Genomic DNA, 25,153 nt, shown 5'->3' with positions numbered 1-25,153 from the left:
TAAATATACGACTGAATGAAGTCAGCTGCCTCCAAACGTCTCTTTGATGCCTCAGTAAGAGAAACTTTGTGAAACCAGAAACACAGTCTGAAATATATCAGGACTGGACCGCAGCTCCACAAGACAAAGCTAACAGTACTTATATAAATAGACTAATGCGTCAGCTTCGTCGTCACTGTCCATTGATACTGCACATCTCCTAGTTTGGTGATCTGGATCTTCTTCCGTACTGCATTAAAGCTTCCTTTCTCCTGAAGCTTTATAAACCATCCTTTCGTAACACGTGTGATCACAGTCCTGAAAACACCGTGTGACTTCATCTTTCACTTACAACAGAAACCAAAAAGATACCAAGTCAGCTCAGGTTCACTCTCTGACATTTGTGTTTGTTGTTCTGTAGGAGCACCTGACCGACCTCTGACCTTTTTTTTTTCTTCAAGGTTTATTTTCAGGCTTTTTCTGCCTTTATTGTAGCGATAGAGCGTGGTGAATGAGATGCAGGAAAGAGGCCACAGGCAGTGGCGGTTCCAGACTCTATTGGGACCGGGGTAAAAAATTTAATTGGGACCCCTATATGTCTGCCAGTGTCCAATGAGTCCACCTGTTTCTTTGTTTCACTCCCAGACTGATACACAAACATTGTCTCTCACTGTGAGACTGAGTGCTGCCCCTTAGGAAGGTTTCCTATGTCACGTCTTTGCTTCAAGGTCGGTCCACCACCTTTCATGTTTTGGGGCTTGAACCTGTTGACTATAGTCTGTGTACGTGAGGCGTGCACACAAACCACTAGACTACCGGCGGCCCCCGACCTCTGACCTCAACAGAAAAACAGAGGGGGAAACAAATGCTGATATAAGACGTGTGCTGTGTCAGAGGACTCTCTTTGGACTTTCTCACTTCTTCAGCTCCACAGACCATGTCTGATGGATAAATCATACGTCAGCTTTACGTCACAGTCCAGTGTGAATCACACATCCCCGAACGCTTATTTTGAAATGTTTTAGATAAAGTTTGCTTATTTTAAGGACAACCTCTGTCCAGTACCTCTGACTCTGTAACCAACTTGATTTTAAAAGGATGAAAACGAGCTAAAAATAAATCCACACAGGCTGATGATTGAAGTCAGATCTTTGATGCTTTATTTAGAGAAACTTTTTGTACTTTAGTTTTTGTGTGTGTGTGTGTGTGTGTGTTTATTTCAGTACCAGAGAGGCTGCGCTTAACATTTCAGCACTGGACAGCTCCTTTCCTTCCCCACTGGGCTTTGGAAGTCACGTGAGCCTATTAATGACGTGACGTCAAGTGTTGACATTAATTCACTGTTTAATTAATGATCGTGTTTGAATTCAAGATCCATTCCTTTTTTATGACTTGGCTCGGGGTCTTTCATTGACGCGGAGGAAGGATGCACTCCAATGGGACAGGGGGGACGATGACGCAGCTGCCCCCCCTCCCTCTTTCCAACCCCCTCCACTACCACACCCCACCTACGTGACAAGTGAAATAGGCATGCCTTTCGGCTTTATGAATAAAAAAGGGGAGACTTAAGCACGCAGGAAAGTTCTCAGCAGACAAATGTTTGGCGCTCTTCATTCCGCTCATGCCCGAGAAGAAGGACAAATCCCCGAGAACTGAGCTGCGGGCGCACGGAGGACTGAACACGCGGAACAAGCTGAAGAAAACTGAAGAAGAGCTTCACTGACGGGGTAGAGCAAGAAGAGAGCAAGGAGGAGAGAGAGAGAGAGCGGGGCTGAGATAGAGATCCTATCTCACTCTCCCAGTTGAGGTCTTCAGCGGATCGCGTCTCGCCACTGGTAAGAGGAGACTCCTTTTCAAGGTTTTTACGCAGCGTAAAGGTGGGAAGCGTCGGGGTTTGGCTGATTTTTTCACTTTTAACAACCCACAGAAAAAGTAACTAAACATCCCAGAAGCCCCAGCACCTCTGCTGACTGCAGCATTTAATGAATCTTTTGAGTGAAATGACGCTCCTGTGCCCTCACTTCATGTCGTTCTTCTCTGTTCTTTCTGCAGCAGGACCATGTCTAGTAAAGCGACTTTAGCCTTACTCATCTATGGAATCATAATGCATTGCAGCGTCCACTGCTCACCTGTGGGGCTTAGCTTTCCCACTGTTAGGTATGTACACTCTTACTCACTCTTTTCCATTTTTCTTGAACTTGGTTTTTTATTGCAGTGAGTTGCAGGGTGCAGGTTAAATACCACACCTGCCTCTCAGATAGTCTATGGTCTATTCGAGCCTATTGGATTGCAGGACAGCCGTCTGACAGCCGAGCCATATAGGGCTGCTCACTCCGAAATAATTGCGGGGAAACATTCACCAGGGAGCTGTCGTCATGTCATTTGTGCTGCTGAGGCAGTGAAGTAGTGTGTCCTGCAGCCACTGACCCACCGATTTAAGTGATTCGATAATTAATAGGGGACGTTTTGTGCAGAATATTGCATGTGCTATTTAAAAAAAAAAAACTAAAAAGAAACATGATGTGCGTATTAAGTGTTGCATGAAGTATCATTTAGGGGCAGGCAGTTAGAGGAATTCAGACAAAAGTTCTCTTTTTGTTTAAAACGAGTATTCAGAGTGAATGCGCAGTTTTTTATAAGGTCACTGCTTCATTTCAGAGTTTCTAAAAAAACAGTGTGTGTTGGTTTTAGACTGGACAGTGAGGGTTATGATGAGGGTGGAAACTCTTTACCGGCGCTGGATTACGACAGAGAGCAAATGGAAGCGAGGAGCGCCCCGTCTGTGGCCGAGGACATCTACTCCATGTATTTTCCACAAGAGAAAAGGTGAACATCATCACCGGGATCGACATTTCTCTTTTCTTTTTTAAACCCAAACTTTTTTTTTTCTTTTCCAAAACATCCATCTTGAACGTTTCATCTCTGTAGTCCTCTATTTCCGTCTATCTGTTGTACTCGTGTTGTCCCAAAATGTTGTCAGTAACCTTTTTAACACGATTGATTTTTTTAAATGTTTTATTATTTCACAAAATGTCTCTGTTTATTTATTTTTTTACTGTATTCCCAGGGGAACTTTAGACGATAAAACCAAGATTTTTTTAGAAATCGATGAGGAAAACGATGCAGCCCCTTTATTATGCATGCTTTAAATGCATTTATTGAGCTTTAACATTTTAGAAATGTTCCTTTAAAGGGATTTTTATTCAGCAAAGAATTAAGAAAAGAGGCCAAATGACTCAGGAAAACGCAAATAATCAAACACTCAAAGGAGTATTTGAATTTCTAACAGTCTCCTGAGTATTAATTTCTACCTATAATCAATTTGATGGACTTTCTATTTTTTTGCAGTGCAGCTTCTTGTAAATGTTGCTCTTGCGCTGGGTGTGTGGTGATTTTACTGTGTAACTATCTATCATCCCAGAATGGAAAGGCATGCAGACGGCATGTTTAATAAAGCCTACAGGAAAGCGCTGGGTCAGTTATCAGCCAGGAAATATCTGCATTCTCTGATGGCAAAGCGTGTAGGGTAAGAACTTCTCCTTCAGTTCTCATTTCTTCTTCTGTCCTTTGTGATTTTTGTTTTGTTTCCTTTGACTGATTCTTTAAGATGCTCATATCACACGCTGTTGAACGTCTACTGTGTGTGTATGTGTGTGTGTGTGTGTGTGTGTGTGTGTGTGTGTGTGTGTGTGTCCCATGCATGCCACTGAATCTGCTATGAAATCATCGGAGGGAGGTGGGGGGGTGGGAGTGATGGTGCAATTCCTCATCATTATGGGGAAACCTGTCACGCCTTTTTTTCAGGTCGAAACAAGCGCCAGATTGTCGGGATTGGGGGTTAACAATGTGTCTGAACTAAACCTATTTGTAAAATTATAATTTTATTCTTTATGCTGTTAGGTTTTGAAAAAGAGGTGGAATATGACTAATTCCTCAAAAAATCTTGGAGAAAAAAAGGGGCATACAATCTGTAACAAAAACAGGGGATGTCTAATTCCCAGTCAGATTTCTCAGCCTGATTCAAAGTTGTCCCACTTTAGGAGGAAAGGCTTGGATTTTTTATTTGAACCCACTTATTTGAAAGTGTGTTTACCCCTTACTCCACATATTTTCAAAATAAGAGCATACTGTAGACTGGGCCTCAACCAAATGAGGGATATCTTATTTTACAGCTAAAATTCTCCAGTCCCTTTTCAAAGTGTCCTTGTCGTCCCCATTAGCTCCTCAGGCTGTTCATATAGGGGGGGGGGGGATCATCTACGTATGAATATATCAGAGTAATGACGCTGAAACCTGATGGCATCTCTCCTCTCTCACAGCGGGGGGAAAACACTGGACGACAGCTCGGAGCCTCTGTCCAAGCGACACTCAGATGGGATCTTCACAGACAGCTACAGCCGCTACAGAAAGCAAATGGCCGTCAAGAAATACCTGGCAGCCGTCCTGGGGAAAAGGTATAGACAGAGAATTAGAAACAATGGACGCCGGCAGGCATATTTGTAGCACCCCTCCTCCCACACCCATAACTCCCTCCTCTCCTGAAAGAAAAAAAAACAAACAACATTTTCATGTGTGCAGCCCCAGATGAAGTCATTCTAAGATCTGAACAATAAGTGGATCGCTTTTGTGTTCTAAAACATGTATTTATTTATGTATGAAGTAAGCCATTAAAATGAATATTTTGATAATAATATTGTTTTTATTTGTACTTCAAGCACTTAAGGACACATATATCTACTTTGTGGACCAATTGTTTTTGTTCATTCTAAGACCCCCCCCCCCCCCCCCCCCCAGAAAGAATAGCCTCTATTTATGTATTCATTGATTTATCTGAGAGCTTTTTATTTACGAGGGGAGACGATTGTTCCCACCATGATCTGCTCCAACAGCCCTGTCTTTAAACATTCAGTGAAGAGATTTGATTGTGAGGAAAAAAAATAAATAGATTCAAAGACAATCAATGTATGTGAATGCTGCTTTTTGTAAAGTGACATTAAGAGTTTAGTTGTCTTTATTCACAACAGCCTTGAAGACATAGGTTTTCACCCAATCCTACAAGACATAGACTTTGATGCCCTCCCGGACGGGGATGAGTTTGAGGCTTTTTTGGGAGATTGGCTGAAACAGTTCTCTCCCGAATTTCCGGTGAGTTGAAGGCTCCTACCCGAGGCCGTATCCTCGCACGGGGTGGGGTTGGGTGGGGTGGGGGTGGGGGGGCGTCTCGTGTCCTCTGTTTTTCTCCTCTCATCTTTAACTCTTGTGATCTTTGCTCCAAACACTCCAACCCTGCTTTTTTTCCCCACCTCATTTGTGCTCCTGTCTCTCTGAGGTCTCACAGATTTGTACCTTTAATCCAACCTGATCCCATTAAGACTGATACATAACACGTATCACTCTTGATTAATGGAAAGATGATCTGAACCCTGGCCTCTTTGAAAGAAAAAAAAAATCCCACCTTTCCAATTTGGATTCGTCCAGAAATTCTCCCAAATCTGACCGGAGGACCTGAGTACTTTTGAGGGTTTTTTTTCTTGTCCTTTACTTCTGCAGTGTTTACAGAGTGAGTTTACACCTTTGACTCATGTAAAGTGCCAATCCTGTGTTTCTATCAACTGTTCTCTGTGTGTGTTGGGAAACCTCCTGCTCTGCTGTCCATAAAGAAGAATCACTTACATATTAAGCATCCTTCAAGCAAATTTTAAAAAGCATAAAAAAACAAAAAAAAAAACGTGATACTTGTTACATGGTATCTTCTCGCACTGATTCTGTTCACATGACACTTTGAACTCTTGTGTTTTGAACCCTCTGGATCTATTGTGCTTCCCCCTTTTCTCTGTCACATGAAACCGATGTAACAAGTACAGTAGATTGCATGATTAAAGTAATTGCACTAGCCACAGCATCTGTGCAGACGACTCCGACCGTATGGTTTTGCTTTCTGCTTTTCTGACTTCTGCAAACATACGTACATTACCTGCCATTTTTCTGGATGTTTTGTGTTTCGTTTCACCTCACATGAACTTTTTAAACACAAACTGTAGGCTCGCGTGTTTCCTCTGTTGAAGAATGAAATGAATGTACTTCAGTCTAATGTCATGCTTTAGCTGTAACCGTCATTTATAAGTATTTCTATGTAGTAACAGCTTTCTGTTATCCGCTTAAAGGATGATCCAAAGGCTTCCAAAAGAGACTGACATCACTGCATTGAAAAGAATGAGATATAAGTACAGAGTTAGAGAGACATTGAGGGTATGAACTAGTCACAGGAACATCCTGGTTGTGATATTCAAATTGATATAAAAGTCTCCAATGAAAAAGAAAGTTGTTTGGATTGGATTTCATTGTTATTTTCTGACCTGTAATCGTTCTGCCTGCACATTCAGACCAAATTTGTCAGGAAGATTATTGCAGATACACTTCAGTTTTTATTTCCACCAGCAGGGTAAAGTTCTTCCATTTCTGTTTACTGTATCAATCTTTCTTTAATTTTGCATTCCCCTCCAGGCTTTGTGACGCAGGAAGCAGTTTGCGGCTGTGGTGCCTTGCATCGACTTTAAAAACCGCCATGAATCACAGATGGCTATTTAGTGGCCCTACAATGCTGCACATCACCAGCTTACATTTCACCCTTTATGTTGTTGTTTGGATTTGTGTTGACGTTTTGATCTTTAGTAGCATCCAAGCTTACAGGTGAAGCGCTCTTGCTTGCACTGCTTTGATTTTGCACTTTGTTTTAGAGCACTAGACGTTTTGTGAAAACAGAGGGGAAGATGAGTTCCCCCACTCTTCATGAATCACTATATGTATAATAATGAAAAGCGCCAATAGCCTTACTCAAATGAATTATCTTCAAAGATATATATATATATATATATATTTACTGTGTAGAAATTGAATATTAGATTACTACTTCAAATGGCGATCCGCAAGGGTCAAGTCAATAAATGTTTAAAAAAAAAGTGTTGTAAGATTTGTATGAATAAATTTTTTGTAAACAACAAAACATTTCGTCTTATCCTTGAAGGCAAAAGCACCTTTTAGCTTAGACACATTTTAGAGGATTAAAATTAGTAATAAAGACTGAAGTGATGATGAAGATAGACCGTCCCTCGACGCTTTCAACAGGACGAATCACAATATCGGAGGGGAAGTGCTGGAGAACATTATGAAGTATGCAACATTAATAAAGGCCACACACGATAACATCATGCAGATCCATTTAGATTACAACGAGCTCGACCTGGGATAACCAAAAATGCAGGTGGTTATTTCTGCGCGGGTGTTTAAGTCTAGAAGATGTTAAGAGTATAAACCAAAAAATAAAATGGCAAAATGGAGACCAAGGGATCCAAGTGTGTGCTCCGTTTTCATGGTGACTCAGTGGCTTTGGCGGAAGAACAGTGACACCAGGCTGAGGTGTCTGACTCCCCTCGGGACAGCATGAGTAAAGAGACGTGGGAGGGATCACCCAGCCCGCGCCACACTCTGCCTCGCTGCACTTTACACCTCTCCAGGACTTCAGCGCTCGCCACCAAAGGCCGGCAGGACTGGTGGAACAGTTGGCCGGGGTTGACACTGGTGCACACACTTTGTGCCAAAAAACAATGTCAACTGTGTGAAGCAAGAGAGCTGGCGTGGACTGGTTTCATCTAAACAGGCACGGAAATGAGGAAGTATCCAGATTTACTCAGAAATAAATCTACCAGTCTTACCTGAAATAACCTGCTGGTTATACAACCGCAATGTAAGAAGCAACCGTTCCACCAACTCACATGATAAAATAGAATGAATGCAGTTTTTTGGTGGATTTGAAATCCTCTTCGGCTAATTCAACACTTGATGATAATTCTATAAAGAAGCAATACGTAAAATATCTACTGAATGAAATCATAAAATTACCTTAGTATATCATCAGACATTAAGGAACATAGACGCCCCTGGGTTTGCCAGATATGAGAGCAGTTATCAGGTCAACAGGTGTTGCAGCGATGGAAGCGGGCAGTGGAACTGCTTCAGATAGAAGTGATTGTACCCGAGCTAAAAAGCCTCTGCATGTTTCTAATAAGCTCCAGCAGCAGAAAGCTGCTCAAACTAGGATCAATGTTGGAGATGCTTTTGAAACATGGAGAGAGGTTAGAACGCAGAAAGCTTTACAGACCCATGCAGAGCTGGCTAAACACTGAAGCTACAGTGTCCACCACATGCAGAGCTGGCTAAACACTGAAGCTACAGTGTCCACCACATGCAGAGCTGGCTAAACACTGAAGCTACAGTGTCCACCACATGCAGAGCTGGCTAAACACTGAAGCTACAGTGTCCACCACATGGCGACCTGTGTGAGCCTCCACTCTAGTTGCCTCAGCTCCAGCTCTCAGCCTGTCGTTAGGTTGACTGAAAGTTAGGCTGAGACAGCATTTCCAGCATGATGGCTGCTGCTGATGAGCTGTAACAGATTGCTGATTGTCTATTACAGTCTATGGTCATAAATAAAGATTATTAATATGTTTATTTGTCTGACTAATGGTGTTTAATTTGAATCAAACTTTCTGTCTTTGGCGAGTCAAAAAACAACATTGTTGTCTCAGTGAATCCACTTCCTGTGTTGGATAACCCTGCAGCAGTTGCCAAGGACAAAATGAGGTAATGGCAATCAAATCATATTTATGGGCTGGATGATATTAGCTTCAGAGTCCACAGTAAAGTTCAGATTCATTTTTGTGTATAAGCAGGAGCAGTGTGTTGAATCAGCATGCTATTTGTTCTCTGATAGTGTTAGAATTATCACTATCATGTTCGGATTAAAAGGTGATATTCGTGATACGACCTATCAGTCCAGTGCATATCTCTTCTGTTAAAACCCCCAGGGGACTCCCCACATGTGGGTAAAGTGGGTGACATTTAAAATACCCCCACCCACTCAAGAGACCTCCCCCCTGTTCCTTCTCCACATGACACTTATTGATATGCTTGTCAAATGAAATGGCAGCTTAATACTCTTAATAGATCCCTCATGTCTCTTAATATTATACCATAATACGATGTCTGATAATTGATCACCACAGAAAAGGATCTTTTCTAGTCTCCAGCGCCTGGAATGTCTTTGAAAGCCTAAAATACAATCACGCCACTTGTGGTTTTGAGTAGTTCAACATCACATTGTGTGTCTGTCTGAGCTTCTTTCTCCTCTCCTGTTTACAATAACCCCTCTCAGACATGATGGCAGGGCTTTGATTTTGGCCTCAGCTCTCAGAGGAGTGCAGGGAGAAGATGATCAATGGGAGTGATCTGATTCCTCCGGCCCTCACTAGACCCTTTCCTAACCTTCTAACCCAATCAGCCAGTGTTGCCAGGCAACCAGTCTAAAGAGGATGCATTGGAAGTGGGCAGGGCCCCGGTGGCTGTCCTGAGCACCAAAAGATCATGCTGGATGTATTTCACTTAGATGGCTCAGTCTCAGCTTGTTGTTTTTTTTTACAAGCTGCGGTACCAAGTTGTAGGAGGGTGGAGAGAGGGTGGGAGGAACAGAGATTGAATATGCTTTCACAAAACATTATAACGGTCAGCAAAACATGCTAACTGTAAATATGTCAACAGTAAACAGAATCAACAAACAAACAACCCAACAAATAAAACAACCAAGTAACTAACTCACAAACCAACAAGCCAGACAACCAACCAACTTACTAACAAAACCAACTAACCAACCAACCAACTAACTATCTAACTAACCAAACCAACAAACCAAACAACCAACCCAACTAACCAACTAACTAACCAACTAACTAACTAACCAAACCAACAAACCCAACAAACCAAACAACCAAGTAACTAACAAACAAACGAACAAACCAAACAAACAAAATGACCAACTAACCAAGTAACTAACTAACTAACCAAACCAACAAACCAAACAACCAACCAAACCAACCAACCCAACTAACCAAACAACCAACTAGCTAACCAACTAACTAACTAACCAAACCCAACAAACCAAACAACCAAGTAACTAACGAACAAACCAACAAACCAAACAAACAAAATGACCAACTAATCAAGTAACTAACAAACCAACTAACTAACTAACTAACCAAACCAACAAACCAAACAACCAAGTAACTAACTAACTAACAAACCAAACCAAATGACCAACCAACCAAGTAACTAACCAACCCAACTAACCAAACCAACCATGAAACCAAAGCACTGTACCCAACATCTTTCGAAAGGTCGAGCAAGGACTCCAACAGTTGTGAGTTGTATCGTGACCCAAACCCATCTTCTGCCAGACAACAATTTCTGTAAACTTGTTTATTTTGACTTTGAATCTATTTGATGACTTGGAGAATTAACTGTTCTATTCTTTAATGTTCTGTGAGATTATTTTACGGCTGTATAGGGAAGGATTCAAGCAGATGTTTATAATGAAATGGGGATTATATGAAGTGAGTTGTTGGCCAAGTGTTGGCAAAAAGCTAAGTGTACTCACATGGTCTCTCTTACACATTTGAGACCTAGGCCACAAGCCAAACTCTGAGCCTCAGCCCAGGATCCCCCTTGCTCCTCTGGGGGCCATGTGAGTGACAGCTTTCTGGAGGGGAAATCCACAGGAAGCTCTTTCATCACTGCTGCCCCCTGGGCCCTGTTTGACTGACTGCCACACAGAGCAAAAGTTCAGCCATAGAAAGCTGCTGCTATATTTACTCTGGTCAAATAAGTCATTTTTTCAGAGCCAGATCTCCAGCAAAAAGACAGATTGTTGTGTGAGGGAACAGACTCTACCTTTTGTTCCATCGTTATCATAATCTTTCTGAAGTGTACCATACAATGCTGATAAACTGAATCAACAATGTGAGCGACAGCGCTTGAATTAACTCCTTTTATTATTGTTTATTATTGTCCTCATAGTTTTTATGGTTTGAACACTTTGAAGCCTACCAATGTTAGCTTAAAAAAAGCCTAGCTGCTTGTTTGGTCAGAATAATAGAACAGTAAAACTTAGCAACCTTTTGTGTTCCACTTTAAAAAGAAAAAATATATATATAAAAAAGAACAGTCCAAACAGTAAAATTGTTCAGTTTAATACACTCTAGCTCTCTCTTGATGTGCTACAAGATGCAGTTTGTGAGAGCTAGCTAACAGTAGCTAATGTTAGCAAGCCCAAGGTCGTTACACGTAAGCATACAATTTTGTTTCTCTAACCCTACCACATGTACAAGTTGAAACATTGTGGTTATGATTATGATCTGTCCTCGACTTTATAAAGACGATGTTGACTGAAGTTGTGTGTGATGACGCTCTTAGCACCTTACATGAGCATGCGGTCTTTGTGTCACCTGACTTCGCTACATGCTACCAGTAAGATCTGCGTTGACTTAGCAAGCATCAAGCTAACACCCCTGATGTATAGGCCTAGAAATACAAAGTGTTGTGCACTTAGACAGCTATTCAATGATATTTAAACACGTACAAGGTGTATTACAGAAGGGTCACTCTTTGTTGGATGGCTTGTGAGCTCCGCCGTTGGCTAGCCTAAAAGAGCTCTGTCTGGTGGATATGTGACATTTGATAAAGGCTGAGCAGCTGGCAATTGTTTTGCAGCAGTCTCAGTCATAGAGCACATGTTGTGTTGAGTGTTCAGGGAGAAGACGCTGACAGCAGTTCACAGCAGACCTTGTTAAGTGCTTAAATTTGTCTATTTTCAGCCCCACTTTTCTAGCTGAGATATTCAGTGTTAAAGACTCTTGAGTTTTTTTTATAACATGTGCTGCATCCATGAGATGCTGTTTAAAAGACAATGTCTACATTGTCAGTTCATATTGCTAGTTCTATATTCCCTTTAAAGTTGTTCATTTGCAGCACACACCCATCCCATTTATCATGTTCTTCCTCCACCTTCCTCTCTCGGTGGACGTCGTACAGAACATCAGAGCCCAATTAGCATCGTCCTGCCTCAGACGTCATGGCAGTCTGGGTTCAGAGGCCACAGTTAGGGGAGCATGTACCTGGATTTAAACCAATCTCTACTCATTATTGGGCTGTCAGCTGACCCCTTATGTCATTTTTCACACATCATTAGAGATACTGTAGGTCTCCGAGCTAGACTGAGCAAACACACACACACGCAAAGACACACACACACACACACACACACACACACACACAAAGGCCACAGAGCCATTAATATGCATCTACTGACGTCACACAATCGATCCATCCATTAGAACGCCGTTTTACCTCAATGAAATCACCGCTGGGATAGGTCAGTGGCTGTAACTTTGTAGGAGTACAGGATGAAGAAGGTCACACACACACACGCTCTCACACACACACACACACACACACACACACACACACACACACACACACATACACACACACCGAGGGAGATCTGGCAGATATGCTCACAGTTAAATCACACACTTGTCTCCACAAAGTATCTTTGTGTCAGATGTGTTGGGAGGTCAAACACCAAGAACAACAAAAAACAAGGCAATAAAGTGCTTGGTTGTGGTAAGTTTTTTTTTTTTTATGTTCATGACTTATCACCACCAACGAGATGGTGGTGATAAGTCAGTTCTGCTAAAGATAGATGTCAGCGTAACTCTTCTCCCTTCTGCTGACGAGAACATACGTGTCAGATATCAGTCATCTGCCTCCAGAGTAACGTGTTCAGTCCTCTCTTAAAAACAGTTTTTAACTGATATTTATTCTGTAACTTTCTTAACTTCTATCTAAGCGTTCTTTATTTCAACCAAAGTATTTCATTCATTGTTTATTTTTCTTACCAGGCGGTAAACATGTTAATCTCTGCTGTCAAAACAGGTTATTTTGAATGGGTGTGTATGTGACCTCCCATGCTCCTGCAGCCAGCCCCTAGTGGACACTTGAGGAACTGCAGGAAATTTGCACTTCTTGCCTCTTGACGTGGACAAGTGGAGCCAGTGAATGTCAAATAAATTAATCATCCGTCTGCAGGTGTTCAGAGGTTTAAAATGTCGTGAACTGAACATATCTTAACGCTGTGAGATTATTTTTATGTAAGACCCCCAAACACAGACTCCTCCAGCAAAAGGCTGCTAAAAAACCTCAAGTCACAAGAACAGATTTTAACCCACATCATAATCAACTTATTCTTGGTTTACAAATTTTGCAAAACTTTTCATGCATCTTTCGAGAGACGACCGACTCTACCAACGGAGCCACAGCCGCCCCTCAGTGAGGTCGTTTTCACTCTTCAACCAATGAGTCGATGCTCTGTCCTGGCATTCTCACCAAGGCTCCTGTTTGTCATCTTCATCGGAGACGTCCTCCGTTGGAGATGACCATCCGTCTTCCTTGTTGTCAAACGGCAGCCTAATAGCATTTCATGAATTCTCTTAACCCTGCTAAACTGCACCTCTTAGAAAAGACACAGAGACAAACACGTGATGAATATGGAAGGTAATCGGACATGACTCAAGCTGAAACATATTTCTAAACGAGTTAAGCAACATCTACATGACCATTACAACAACCTAATTTCCTGTCATGCATCATTTAAAAGCTGGCGCTGAATATGATCTTGTTTGGGGTTAAACAAATGAGTCATTTTTCCATTTTGTGATCTACATATAAACGAGCCGTTTGCAAACTCTGCTGTGAGTTTCTACGAGATGCTAAATATAGTCCGACCATTATTCTATTTCAACGATGTTGTTGTTGAGTGATGCAATCAGAAAGTGTGTTAATAAACAAATAAATAATCTTTAATTTGCAGGTTGATCGCCAATCAAGAGATAACGCGTCTCTGTCAGTGAAGAGACACTGAATATGACCTTTGATAACAAAAGCACATTTGGAGTCAGCAGCTGCTGTTGTACTCTGAACGAACGTGCTTTCATTAATCTCCTCCTCTGCCTGTTTCGTATGTATCTTTAATATCTGCAGCGACTAAAATAGAGCGTGCTATCTTTAGCTGTTCACAGTTCATCTTAGCAGACAGCTCCTGAAATAAAGTCTCTTGTCTCCTCTGATTCCTCCCGAGGTAACGCTGCCGGATGGATGTGTTGATGGAGCAGCAAATGACACAAAAAAAAAAAAACTAGAACCCTTTTAATGACTATAAAGCCATGACATCATCGTTTTGTAGCTCATAAATAATGCCAAGCTGAGAAACCAGATGTGATAGAAACCCAGAAAAACTGCAAGAAAACTCCAAGTTTTTTTTTTTGCCACGAAGCAGCAGCTGCAGACTTGACAGATGTGAAATACCAGCGTCGTAAAAATCTATGATTTCTTTAAAGCTTTTGAAGGATGCACAACGCTTCTTTATTTGTCCCCGTGCACACGCTGAAAAATCACACCTGAGCAACAAACGGCACTTTACGTCAGAATCAGCGCTGTTACTGTCACACGGCCGGCCTCATTGTTAATCTCCGGGCTTATTAAAAAGACCGAGCGCGGCCATATCGTCTTCCAACCTTTTATCATTTGGTCAAGGCTTTTTCTTGTTTGATTGCGTACACATGGAGGGGCAGCACCCTGGGGGGGATGTTCTGTGTGCTGGAGCTCTATTTACACCCATCTAATTATGCCATACATTTGTTCCAAGACATCATCAAGGGCCTCTGCGACTCACAGAAATCCTCCAAAGAGCTTTTTCTTTTCGAGAGAGATGGCCACTTTAGGAAAGACAAGAAATAACAGATTTGTTTAGCACTGTATCTGACTTTGTCTCTCATTAGGAGGGTTGTAGCCCTCGTGGCATCTCACGCACAGACTCACAATGCAAATGACTCTGAGAGCGCCAGGATCAGTTTTCCAATTTCTAAAGGGTGTTACCAACAGGTGCTTTTTCCCCCCCTCTCGTTCCACTAAAGTTTAAAACAATCTTTTGTAAATAACAAGAAGAACTCTTAAATATGTGTCGTTATAGAAAGAGATGACTGCTCCTGCTAGTCTATTTATACCAGCCGTCCATACTCTGGATGCGACGGCCAATCAGAGCAGAGGAGTCATGTTGGATTGCAAAAATTTGTCAGGATAGATTTATCTAGTTCCAACATCTAAATGGATGTAGTCTCTAATAACAGACCTGCGGTTTAAAATGCTCACGTAAGCAGCAACAACGACAGTGAAGAATTTAGAGTTTCTGACGCCTCAACACAAAAAAGCCCCGACAGTCCCTTTAACGCTCCCCACAGAAGATGAGATAAACAAGTGTGATTGGCCTGGAACTGAGTCAGGTCGGATGAAAATTGCGAGGGCTTCAAAACAGTGGAACGACCTGCCCGAGGAGATCAGGTTAGCCGAGTCACTCGTGTCTTTTAAATCCCTTCTGAAGACAAACCTTTAGCAGCGAGCCGTTCCTAATTAAAGTGGAAATTTACTTTTTAAAATTCCTTCAAAAGAATTTGACGTCTTAAAATGTTTATCTCTTACTCTTGCCTTATCGTTGCTGTCCTTGGAAAGCACTTTGTACCTTCTTTTTGAAAAGTGCTCTATGAATAAAGGTCATTATTATTATTATTGTTATTATTAATAAATCTGTCTGATGCTCTCATGAGCCGTACATCTGCACGAGCAAATAAATCCTGAGATGCTATTGGCTGGTTGATGAACCCGTGACCTCCTGAAGCATTTGTTTCTTTAAATCTCTTTTTATTCACATCTGCACGAGTTTATGTTCTCAACATTTTTACTGATGCAACTGCAAACAGTTCCTTTTATAAAACTCAAGGATTTGTCTCTTGAGGAATGTTTGGTGTTTCAGCCTTTTCCCAATTCCCTTAAATGGAATATGATTATAATTAAACTTCAGCTGAACTGCAGAATGAGAGGACAGGAAAAAAAAAAAAAACCTTCAAATGAGTCAGCGTAGAAAGTTAGTGCGACTGCAGCACTGTTTACATCTGCGGGGACACGTTACGGGCGGATCCTCGTTTCTCCTCCTGACCGGGGAAGACTTGCATCATCGTCACAGGAATAAAGTTCGACGATCTTTTTAAAATCTTATGACTCTTTGAATCCTTCGCCACGGCAGAGATCGCTGTTCCTACTCTGGGAGGTCACATCTGCTTAAGTGTGCTAACCTTACAGCAGGGCCACCATGGGGTGTCTGTGGCTCAGCGGACGAGTCAGTCACGTCTTACTCGGAAGGTTAAGGGTTCAATCCCCAGCTCTTGCAGCAACATGTCCAACGTGTCTTTGTGTAAGATGCTTAACTAACTGGAAACCCCGTGGTGTCATTGGTCCAGCTGAGATCTAAGACATTTATTCTTCTGTAGCAGCTCAGAATAAACCCGCTCCCTTCATTTCCTCCTCGATCCTCTCACTGTATACGTTGAGCTCTTCTTATGCGGCCGTTGGTTTACTGTAATCCTGTTTTTTCATGTATATTTCACCAGAGGCGCTGCTTGTTAACAGGCCAATAGGAGGCCAGTAAACCTCTCTGCAGACCAATAGGAGGGCCTCTGTTTGGATCACAGTAAGAGAAACAGTTTTTGCTGAAATATGTGTAAGTAGGATCATGGTTGATTTGAGCGATGGGGGAGGGGCGTGTACACGTAAGGTGATCCTAATGATCCGAGAGATGTTTGTGTTCTAATGAGCGCTCCCTATGGCATGTGTGTTCTGGAGGGGGTCGATTTTAATTTGTGCACGTTGATGCCCCCCCCCCCCCATGTCAGTGAGGGCACGGCACCTTGAATTTCATGCACTTACGTCCCTGCAGGAGAACGGTTTCTGCAAACACTGTCAGTTTGATCCGCACAGTAAATCAGCTCGCATTTTAATTTTTTCAAACAATAAATGATGGAAAAAGACTTTTATTAGGCTGTGATGTTATTCTCTCAGCTTGGTTGAATCACGTCAAGATGTTGTTTTTTTTGTGTGTGTATGTTTAATTGAGAGTGTTCCTCACAAAGACAAGTGTTTTCCTCTTCTCTCTGCCTCATCGGATCAAGACGGGCTCATTATTAGTCCATTCAATGCAAGGGTGTTATAGTGTCAAATGAGATTTGTCTCACCATTACAACAAGTAATTGGTGGAGGCTGTCTGTGTAATTTACTCCACGCCAGCGCTACATGGCCTCATGGTGAATAATTGCTCCTGTCTCGCTCTCTTCTGTTACGGCCAACATGAGCGTGGAGCCCCTGCAGCTGAGGGGTCGATACTCCGCAAACCACAACCGGCCCCAGCTCTCCTCCTCTGCTGCGCTGACATCTTGTTTGGAGCTAAATATCTTTATTTAAGGAGGACGGAGGTTACAGTTACTGACAAAAAAAAACATGCAGATAGACGAGAAAAGATAATCTGTAAATAATCAGTAAAGTTTTGAAAGGAGCCACGATTTCTTCTTCTGTCCTCCGCCCAGGATTTCAGATACACACAAATATACTGTTGGGTAATGCAGGCGCACACTCTTCTTAATAATCCACAGCTGTGCAGCTTTTTCTGCTTCGATCACCTCACTGTGTTCTGATGAGTTCACGTCACTCCCACCATTCATGAGGAGAGCATGAAAGGCAGTCATCAGGTCATAAAGTATTTCACGTTTCAAGGAGTGTCTGTACCTTTTTTTTGTGACAAGGAGACCTGTAGCTCCAGCGTTTAGATTTCAATCAATCATTTGGATTGAGTCCTTTAAAGAGCGCTGACAAACCACATGCGTGATCTCCTGTGTTTGACATGTAACCATGTTTGGAGAGGGCAGCAGCACAGCTTCCCTTGCGCTTTCTGAATGGAGTCACGCCAAGATCGATTCTGTGTCTGAAGTCGGGGACTTTAGCTCTATAAATTTTAGGGCTTTCCGACCTTCAGAACATTTCTGAAAAACTCCTGATAATTTCCAGGAGGATTTGAAAAATTCAATCGAAAGGCGCGTGGTGCCAAAAAAGGCCTGAAATGAAAATCTGTCTATCTCCATGAATAATTCCCTTCTTTGTGTTTTGTGGTTTGAGTTTCTGCAGGACAGGACAGGTAGCTGCACCTCTCTTGGCTGCGGTCCACGGAGGAAACAGGCCATCATGGAGCGCTGATGGCTTTGGCTCAGATCGGAGTCCTTCACAGTCCTGGTTATACATGCCTCACAAATTCTCAGCGTATAGAGGTCAGATTTGAATAATAATTTATAATAATAATAATAAAAAAAAAAAAAAACGTTGTAAAAGATTAAGCGATAAAAAATGTTTTTGTCCGTATGACACTCGTCCTTCTGTGGAAGGATTTTAACCGTGAAGTTCAGCGATGCGATTCGACCTTGCTGCAGCGCAGACACAAAAAAAGTAGAGCCTCATTCAGAGAAACAGCTGACCTTCAATTGCATCACAAAAGCACAAACTGTCAGGTGAACTTCGTCGTATCAGCAGGCCAAATCTGAAGGCCACAAACTGTTTCCATGACAGGAGCTCATCCTTTTCTCTGACAGCTGTGATTGACAGGTTGGCCGGCCTGAGACTCGACATGAGAGAGAAAAAAAAAACCCTCCACAGATACTCTTCCTCAGCTCGTTAGCTCGTTAGCTCGTGTCTCCTCGTTAATTCAAAAACACTCAGTAATCTGAGGAGGTCAAAGAATGAGCAAATAGTGGATTTGCTAATTGTCTCGTTCTCGAGGGAACTGAGCTGAAATTATGTTAATTCAAGTCTAACTGATGATTAGGTGATTTAATTAAACAAAGAGATCTGGCTTTATTAATGTCAAAGAGCTGCTGGAACCCGGGACAGTGCACAGGTAAAATACATTAAGATGCTTAAATGATACGCCATTTTGTGTTTGAGGCTATTTGCAATGCTAAATGATCCTGATTGGTTGAAAAGAAATCCAGGTGACGCATGTTGAGAATGCAGATCTACACGCCTGTTAATCCCCGAGACGCTCACTGTGCTCGTGCCGGCCTCTGGTCATGCCTTGAGCCACATTCGCCCTCACGGAGGAGAGAGAGCGAGGAGGGCTCATGTTCATTCATTACCTTCATTAAAGTCAGAGAGGCCGACACATGCTCATTGTCAGATATAGATTCTGTCAATATTTCATTTTTTAAATTATTCCGTTGTATTGATCCCCAAAGGACCCTAAGGGGAAATTAGGCGTTTGAACATGCACTGACAGAGACGTCAGAGTGATGGAGCTGCCCCCGGCAGGCACTTAAGAGCTGGTGGGGTAGAGATTCAGTGCCTTGCTCAAGGGCACCCCAGAGGCGTTCTAGCTTCCAGACAAATTTCCAGATTTATCGGGACTTGAACTGGCGATCCTCCGGTTCCCAAACCAAGACGCTGTAACGACAGGGCAGTGAATTCGACTTCTTCTTCCAGTCAGATTCTACTTCACTATTTTATTTTGTAGCGTGTGTGTGTGTGTGTGTGTGTGTGTGTGTGTGTGGAGATCAGATGATGTCGAGAAGTTGGATTCTGACCTTAGCTTTGAAAATGGTGTCACCAACATAAACAGAACAGCATTTTTACATTCAAAGAAGAACTCGAATCCTTCATATAATAAAACTGACTCCGAGATTTTAATCCGTGCTTTTATCTCGAGCAGGTTCGATGAATGCAGAGCTCCGTGTGCTGCAGGTCTTTCAGTCATAGTTTGAATGAGATCACAGTCTGGAGAGGGGTTTCAGTATTTTAAACTGGGAAAAGATTCACAAATGAATTAATCATGACGCTCTTTATAAATACTTATCTTTCCGTCAGTGTTTAAAGATCATTTTGAAGTAAGACTAGAAGAGAGAAACTGCTCAAATATTGACTCCACGCCTCTGTGACTGTCTGAGTCTCATCTTTCTGTCCTCCTCCTGTTTGATGGATATTTATAGATGATCGGAGACTTCACAGTTTTCTCCGTGTCGGGAGGAAATGATCTAATTAGAAGACTTGGTGTTGAGTCAGTCACGAGCAGTCACAACACCAAAAGGGTCGTGGATGACTTTTGATAATTTAGCGTTGGGGGCTCTTGAACACATATCGTACAACGTGTTTGTGTTTTGCCTCCGCCACATTAAACATGCACATCCTTTTAATCCATCGGCTCTGCTCGGCCTCGAGGTGGAGATGGGTGTCAGGCAGAGGAGGGAAACGCTTGATTGGAATTAATGCTCTGTTGGTGTAAACGCCCTGCAGTGTCGGCCACAGGAGGCTAAACGCTCTCTGTCATTTAGCACATTGCTGGTCAGGAGGTCGGACACATTTCCCCCTGCGCTTTGACTTCCAGGTTTGTCTGATGGAGCCGAGAACAGCATGAGAGGAGGCGATATCTCTGTACGTTCAATTAGCGTAATTAGAGAATAATGCACACACATCGGCTGCTGTTTAATGCAGTATGCAGTCACTGACAGACATCCCATAATAGAACACAGTAGAGACGCCCTGGCACCTCTCCATGTCACCAGATGAACTTCCTGTGTCCAATGAGATTCACACTGCAGGAAAACACAGGATCCACGTGACGTTACGAGTGTCCTGCTCATTAAATCCTGTATTTTTAATGTTATAAGAGTGCACATTAAGAGCTGTGTCGTTAAGTTTTACCCAGTTAGGTTTTCAAAATGCTCACAATATGAGATTTCAGAGGCGTCTGGCTTTGACCTGCTGGCATTTCTGGAGGAAGATTACCCCCCACCTCCCCCTCGCAGCCTCCCTGCAGAGCAACAAGGATCTCACTGAGTCATGAGTGTGTTGGTGTGTTTACTCAGTGTGTGTGTGTGAACTTCATTGTCACAGGTTCCCACAGAGCCTGTCACATTCAATCGTCTCTCTGAATCTGACATTGAATGTTTGCTACACGCAAAAGGCAAAGAGCCTTCCTCAGGGAAAGATCATAGTGATAATATGAGCTGATTTACCAGTTTGTACATGTTTTTAAACGTTTGTGATTTCTCCCATTAATCAGTGTGTAACGTATAGTAATATGTATTTTTAGAAGTAGCTTTATTTGTTGATTTTACTATCTTGACTACTTAGAAAGAAAACAGATCCCATGCTGTGTTTAATGTGATTGTGTTTGGCTGCTACCTTTGTCAGCACTCTAGTAAAAGAGATTTGTCATCTTAATGGGACATCCTGCTTAAATATGGATGAAAAAAAAATATATATATATATATATATATATATAACACTGACTGCATACAGCCTCTTCTTGTGTGTAACCAAAAAAAAAAAACTTTAAAGTGAATGATGTGCAGAAGAAAGAGTCAGTAATCATGCTGCAATTCTTTTTCTGTTATTTCTATACACAAAAAAATCCTGCAAAAGAAAAAATGCATAAAACGGTTAAAAACAGAAACAATCCAGTAAAATAATCCCTGAGATTTTGACATTTTGAAACTTCCAGTTATTTTTCCACTGTAGCAAACAAATGAGGCATCAAAGATCAGAAAAGTTCATGAAGGTTTATAAAAGAAAAAATGGTCAACATTTACATTTTGATCTTTGCCAATAGATCAACTTTCTATATTAAAACCTGATGACCTGGGGCGTAGATGGCCAAGCAGTCATGCGGAGACTTTGTCCTCCAATTTCCCACTCTCTCCGAATTTCCTACTTTTTCCACTGTCCTCTCAAATGAAGGCGAACAAATGTGATTAAATAAAAGAAAACCTGTTGATCTTTGATGAACGTAATTAGACCGAGCCTCCTCTCACAACATCTTCTGCAAACCAACCCGTGCTCTTAAATTCAGCGGTGCCCTCGATGATCACAAACACTCAGCTTACACAAACAGCCTCCAACCCTTTTGTCCTATTCTGAATTTTAACGTGACAGAAACACACATCATTAGCAGCCACATGTATCTTAAACCGTCTCCCCTGTGATCATGAACGCGCTCCTTGGTAAAGTATTTGTTTCATAACGACGTGTCCACCTGGCATGTTTTCCAGCTCATTAGCAGCTGGCTGCTTCAACCTGCTGCTTCAGCTTGCAGCGAGCGATGCACGACGGCCTCGTGGGAGAAAAGGTGACCAGTCCTGCTCTGAGATGAATACCAATTAACATATAGGTAATAAGCACACATCCTAGTAAACAAACAGAGATCCTGAATGGGTCATATATCCATATGTATGTTTAAGAACAGCTTGACACAGTTAGGTCACCTTTCACGCATGCTGCATTTTCGCATACTTTAATATTATTACCAGTATTCTCGTCTTCTTCTGCGTTGGCCGTTAAACCAACCAATTAGCAAAGAAGTGTGTTTCGAAGAATTCCACGGGCGTCAGAAGAAAAGACGAGCGTGCACAGGCAATTAACATGCGTTTACTGATGTCATGACAACATCATCACCATCCCACTAAACCCACACGCACTCATTCACTCAGTCAAGGTCGACCGCTTTGTATCGATCCGCTCGATGAGAAATGTTGTATTGTGGGTTTGTGCTTTCACTTTTATTCATCTGAGCTGAATGGATGCAGTGTGGCAACACATTTGCAGGAAAGCAGTGTTCGGGAAAAATAAAGTGAAAAGGTGTGAGGGAAGTTGTCTTCACTGAATGTGTGTCTATAACTGGAGCCACAAAAGAAATAATAAAAAAAAAGAAACAAAAACAAATACAACAGCAAAGTATGTCATGAAATCCACAGAAGAGTAAAAAGTTAGCCAATCAAAGTTTAAGGCTAACCAAGCTGAGTTGATTTATAGTATTGTAAGCTATTTTATTATGTTATTTGAGTTACCTGGTAAAGCAGTGTATAGCCTATATCGGCAGCTCTTATTTTGAAAGGTTCAAGGAACGGAAGAGTGCTGTTCAGGATCCGTGCTGTGACGCGGTACGGACTCGTGCACTATCCTCACTGTACAAGCTAGGCTAAGCGCGTGTTAGCAGTGGCTAACATCGGCTAACTATCTAAAACTTTGACAAACTTATCTTACGGCGGGTCCTCGAAGCAGGAAAAGCTGCCACCGATGTAACCGAGGGTGTTTATGGTTCATATACTTGGGAAACTATAAAATAAAGAAGTACGGAGTCTTCATAGAGTTGAACGCACGTCTGCTCCTTTATTGCCGCACACGGCGGAAGACACAGCACGGATCCTGAACCACACTCTTCCGTTCCTTGAACCTTTCAAAATAAGAGCTGCCGATATAGGCTATACACTGCTTTACCAGGTAACTCAAATAAGATAATAAAATAGCTTACGGTATTTAGGGTCTTGGTCTTGACTCAGTCTCCATCCCTAAGACTTTTGGACGATACAGCCAATGGATGATCACATGATGGTAGAGACGACTATTTAAAGTGACCATCAGAAGTAACTAACACACGGCAGATGAAGCAGGAGCAACTCTGGGTTACCTGTCTTGACAAACGCGGGGATCGAACCCCTGACCTTCCGGTTCAGAGACATCCGACTCTACCGACAAAAGACTGCTGAGCTCCCTGCTCAAGACCAGAACCCCAGTGGATTCCCAATCGGACCCACAGGACAGCCCCCCCTCCACGCCCCCAGCTCTCACAATTAAATAATAAAGAAAAATACAAGCTAGGCTGTCAATATCCCAGGTCTGAACTTTTGGTTTCTATGGCTACCATTCATCCTTATGATAATGAATCATCGATTGTGACATTGTGTTCGAATACCAACAGTCGGCACCGAGCGGCGCTGAAAGGAAATCATAAAGGTGGCTAAACATGATTCAGCCCAAATCAATGGACGCTCAAGGTCAGCCTTTTGTCCGCTGTTGTGTCGAGGAAACAAGTCAATGTGCATATATCACGCCGTTTAGACACAAGGCTCCCGACAGTTCGGAGAGGATCGCTGATGACATCACACGGTGACAAACGTCCAGCTCTAAAAGAGTATACAACCAGGAGTTTTACAGTATGTGATGTGCTGTTTCTATACGGCCTTTGAAGCTCCTCGTGCCACAGCTGACATCGCTGCGTTTTGAGCGATGTGAACAAAGACTCTGTGTGAGTGGCTGCTCCTCTCAGCCTCGGCTGGACGGCGAGCCCTCCTCTCCCTGAGGCGTCCACGCGTCCTTTGTTCGGCTGCTTCTCCCTGTTTTTTTTCTGACGGCCTCGGGTCACTGGGTCGTTTCCATTACCAGCCACACCTGGGCCTGACATGGATCTGGTTTTAAAGCCTATAAGGGGCAGATCCCTTCTTTCCCAGTCAAGACTGTTTGTTTTTGTACACGTAAGACCACATACTTGAATTACAGATACATCTAGTGTCAGCTCTTCTCTTTATTCTTCTTTTCTACGTGTACATGCTTTGAGCGCGTCTGCACTCACAGCCTTGAATCGGACAGTAACAGCATGTTCTCTGACTTCGAAGCAGCAGAATTGATCGAGATGTAAGGGATGATTTACCTTTCTGAAAATAGGAAAGTACATGTTGCTTCCTGTGCTTGAAGCTTGCAGTGATTTCATCCAGTATTCACACGAGCGTAGGCATGACAACCAACGTGGTATTTTCTTGCCACAAAACATTTTGAATTATTTTTCATTTCACGTTAAATCGCTAATAAGAAATAGTTGTTACGCTTCTCATTAGAGCTCGACACAATGTGCCCACACTCGCTCCTCGACGTGAAAACAACATGACAGAATCCTCACAGATGTGGAACACAAAGACAATTTATAACACTCACAAAGGCTCAAGGACTCCTCCTTTTATATCGACCGCGTACATTTAGACACTTTGTTCAACGTCGGCGCCGTTTGCATCGTCAGCAAGAACGACATTCAGAACCTCCGACGTAAAGGAACAGCATAAAACAAATAGGCAAATAACTAAACTCTGAGTATGAAAAAATGACAGACCATATCAGTACTCAATCATTATTTATTGGTGAATTAGTAATTTATTATGCTAATTACTTTAATTCAATCAGGAGAGACTTAATTAAGAATGAACAATAATTTATTTAACATTTTAGGAAATAAAAGCGTAAAGTCTTTGGAGCTTGGGCGCCATCAGGACGACTTCCTGTACTCGAAGGGTTAATGAGGCCGACAATTTCGAAATCACACTTCTGAATGACTTCCTGCTTTTATAAGTGCACACATCAGGTTTGTAATTCTTGATTTCTTTGTACCAATCAGCTCTCTGATCCCCTGTTGACACTCGTGATCGAAATCCGATAATGTGACCTCCACCTCCATATTTTATACATGTTTGTGCTTCCTCTTCCAGGGCTTGGCGGGAGAACGCCCCTCATACAATATTCATGAGGCGCGCTCCCCATTGAT

General features: G+C 42.3%; 1 protein-coding gene and 1 long non-coding RNA gene across 3 annotated transcripts; one reads left to right on the top strand and one right to left on the bottom strand.

Annotated features, from left to right (window-relative positions):
• Nucleotides 1-1,472: 1,472 nt before the first annotated feature.
• Nucleotides 1,473-6,982, top strand: adcyap1a (adenylate cyclase activating polypeptide 1a). 2 transcript variants are annotated; one of them, XM_079360952.1, is made up of 7 exons: nt 1,480-1,814; nt 2,032-2,136; nt 2,671-2,805; nt 3,401-3,505; nt 4,299-4,433; nt 5,004-5,124; nt 6,484-6,982. In XM_079360952.1, the coding sequence occupies exons 2-7, from the start codon at nt 2,039-2,041 to the stop codon at nt 6,490-6,492; spliced, it is 603 nt and encodes a 200-aa protein (XP_079217078.1). In that variant the 5' UTR covers nt 1,480-1,814; nt 2,032-2,038; the 3' UTR covers nt 6,493-6,982. The 2 variants fall into 2 exon arrangements, with proteins under 2 accessions (XP_079217079.1, XP_079217078.1); XM_079360953.1 differs by lacking the exon at nt 3,401-3,505 and having other exon boundaries at nt 1,473-1,814; nt 5,004-6,982.
• Nucleotides 6,983-9,671: 2,689 nt separating this feature from the next.
• LOC306835373 lies at nt 9,672-9,948 on the bottom strand. Its single transcript, XR_013780634.1, has 3 exons — nt 9,912-9,948; nt 9,734-9,765; nt 9,672-9,703 (listed from the first exon to the last, which is right to left on the bottom strand). It is a non-coding gene; the product is annotated as an uncharacterized lncRNA (long non-coding RNA).
• Nucleotides 9,949-25,153: the final 15,205 nt, after the last annotated feature.

The sequence above is a fragment of the Symphodus melops genome (assembly GCF_947650265.1).
Source record: "Symphodus melops genome assembly, chromosome: 14".
NCBI lineage: Eukaryota > Metazoa > Chordata > Actinopteri > Labriformes > Labridae > Symphodus > Symphodus melops.
Note: the sequence above shows the minus strand (reverse complement) of the source record. Positions and strands in the feature narration are given on the sequence as shown.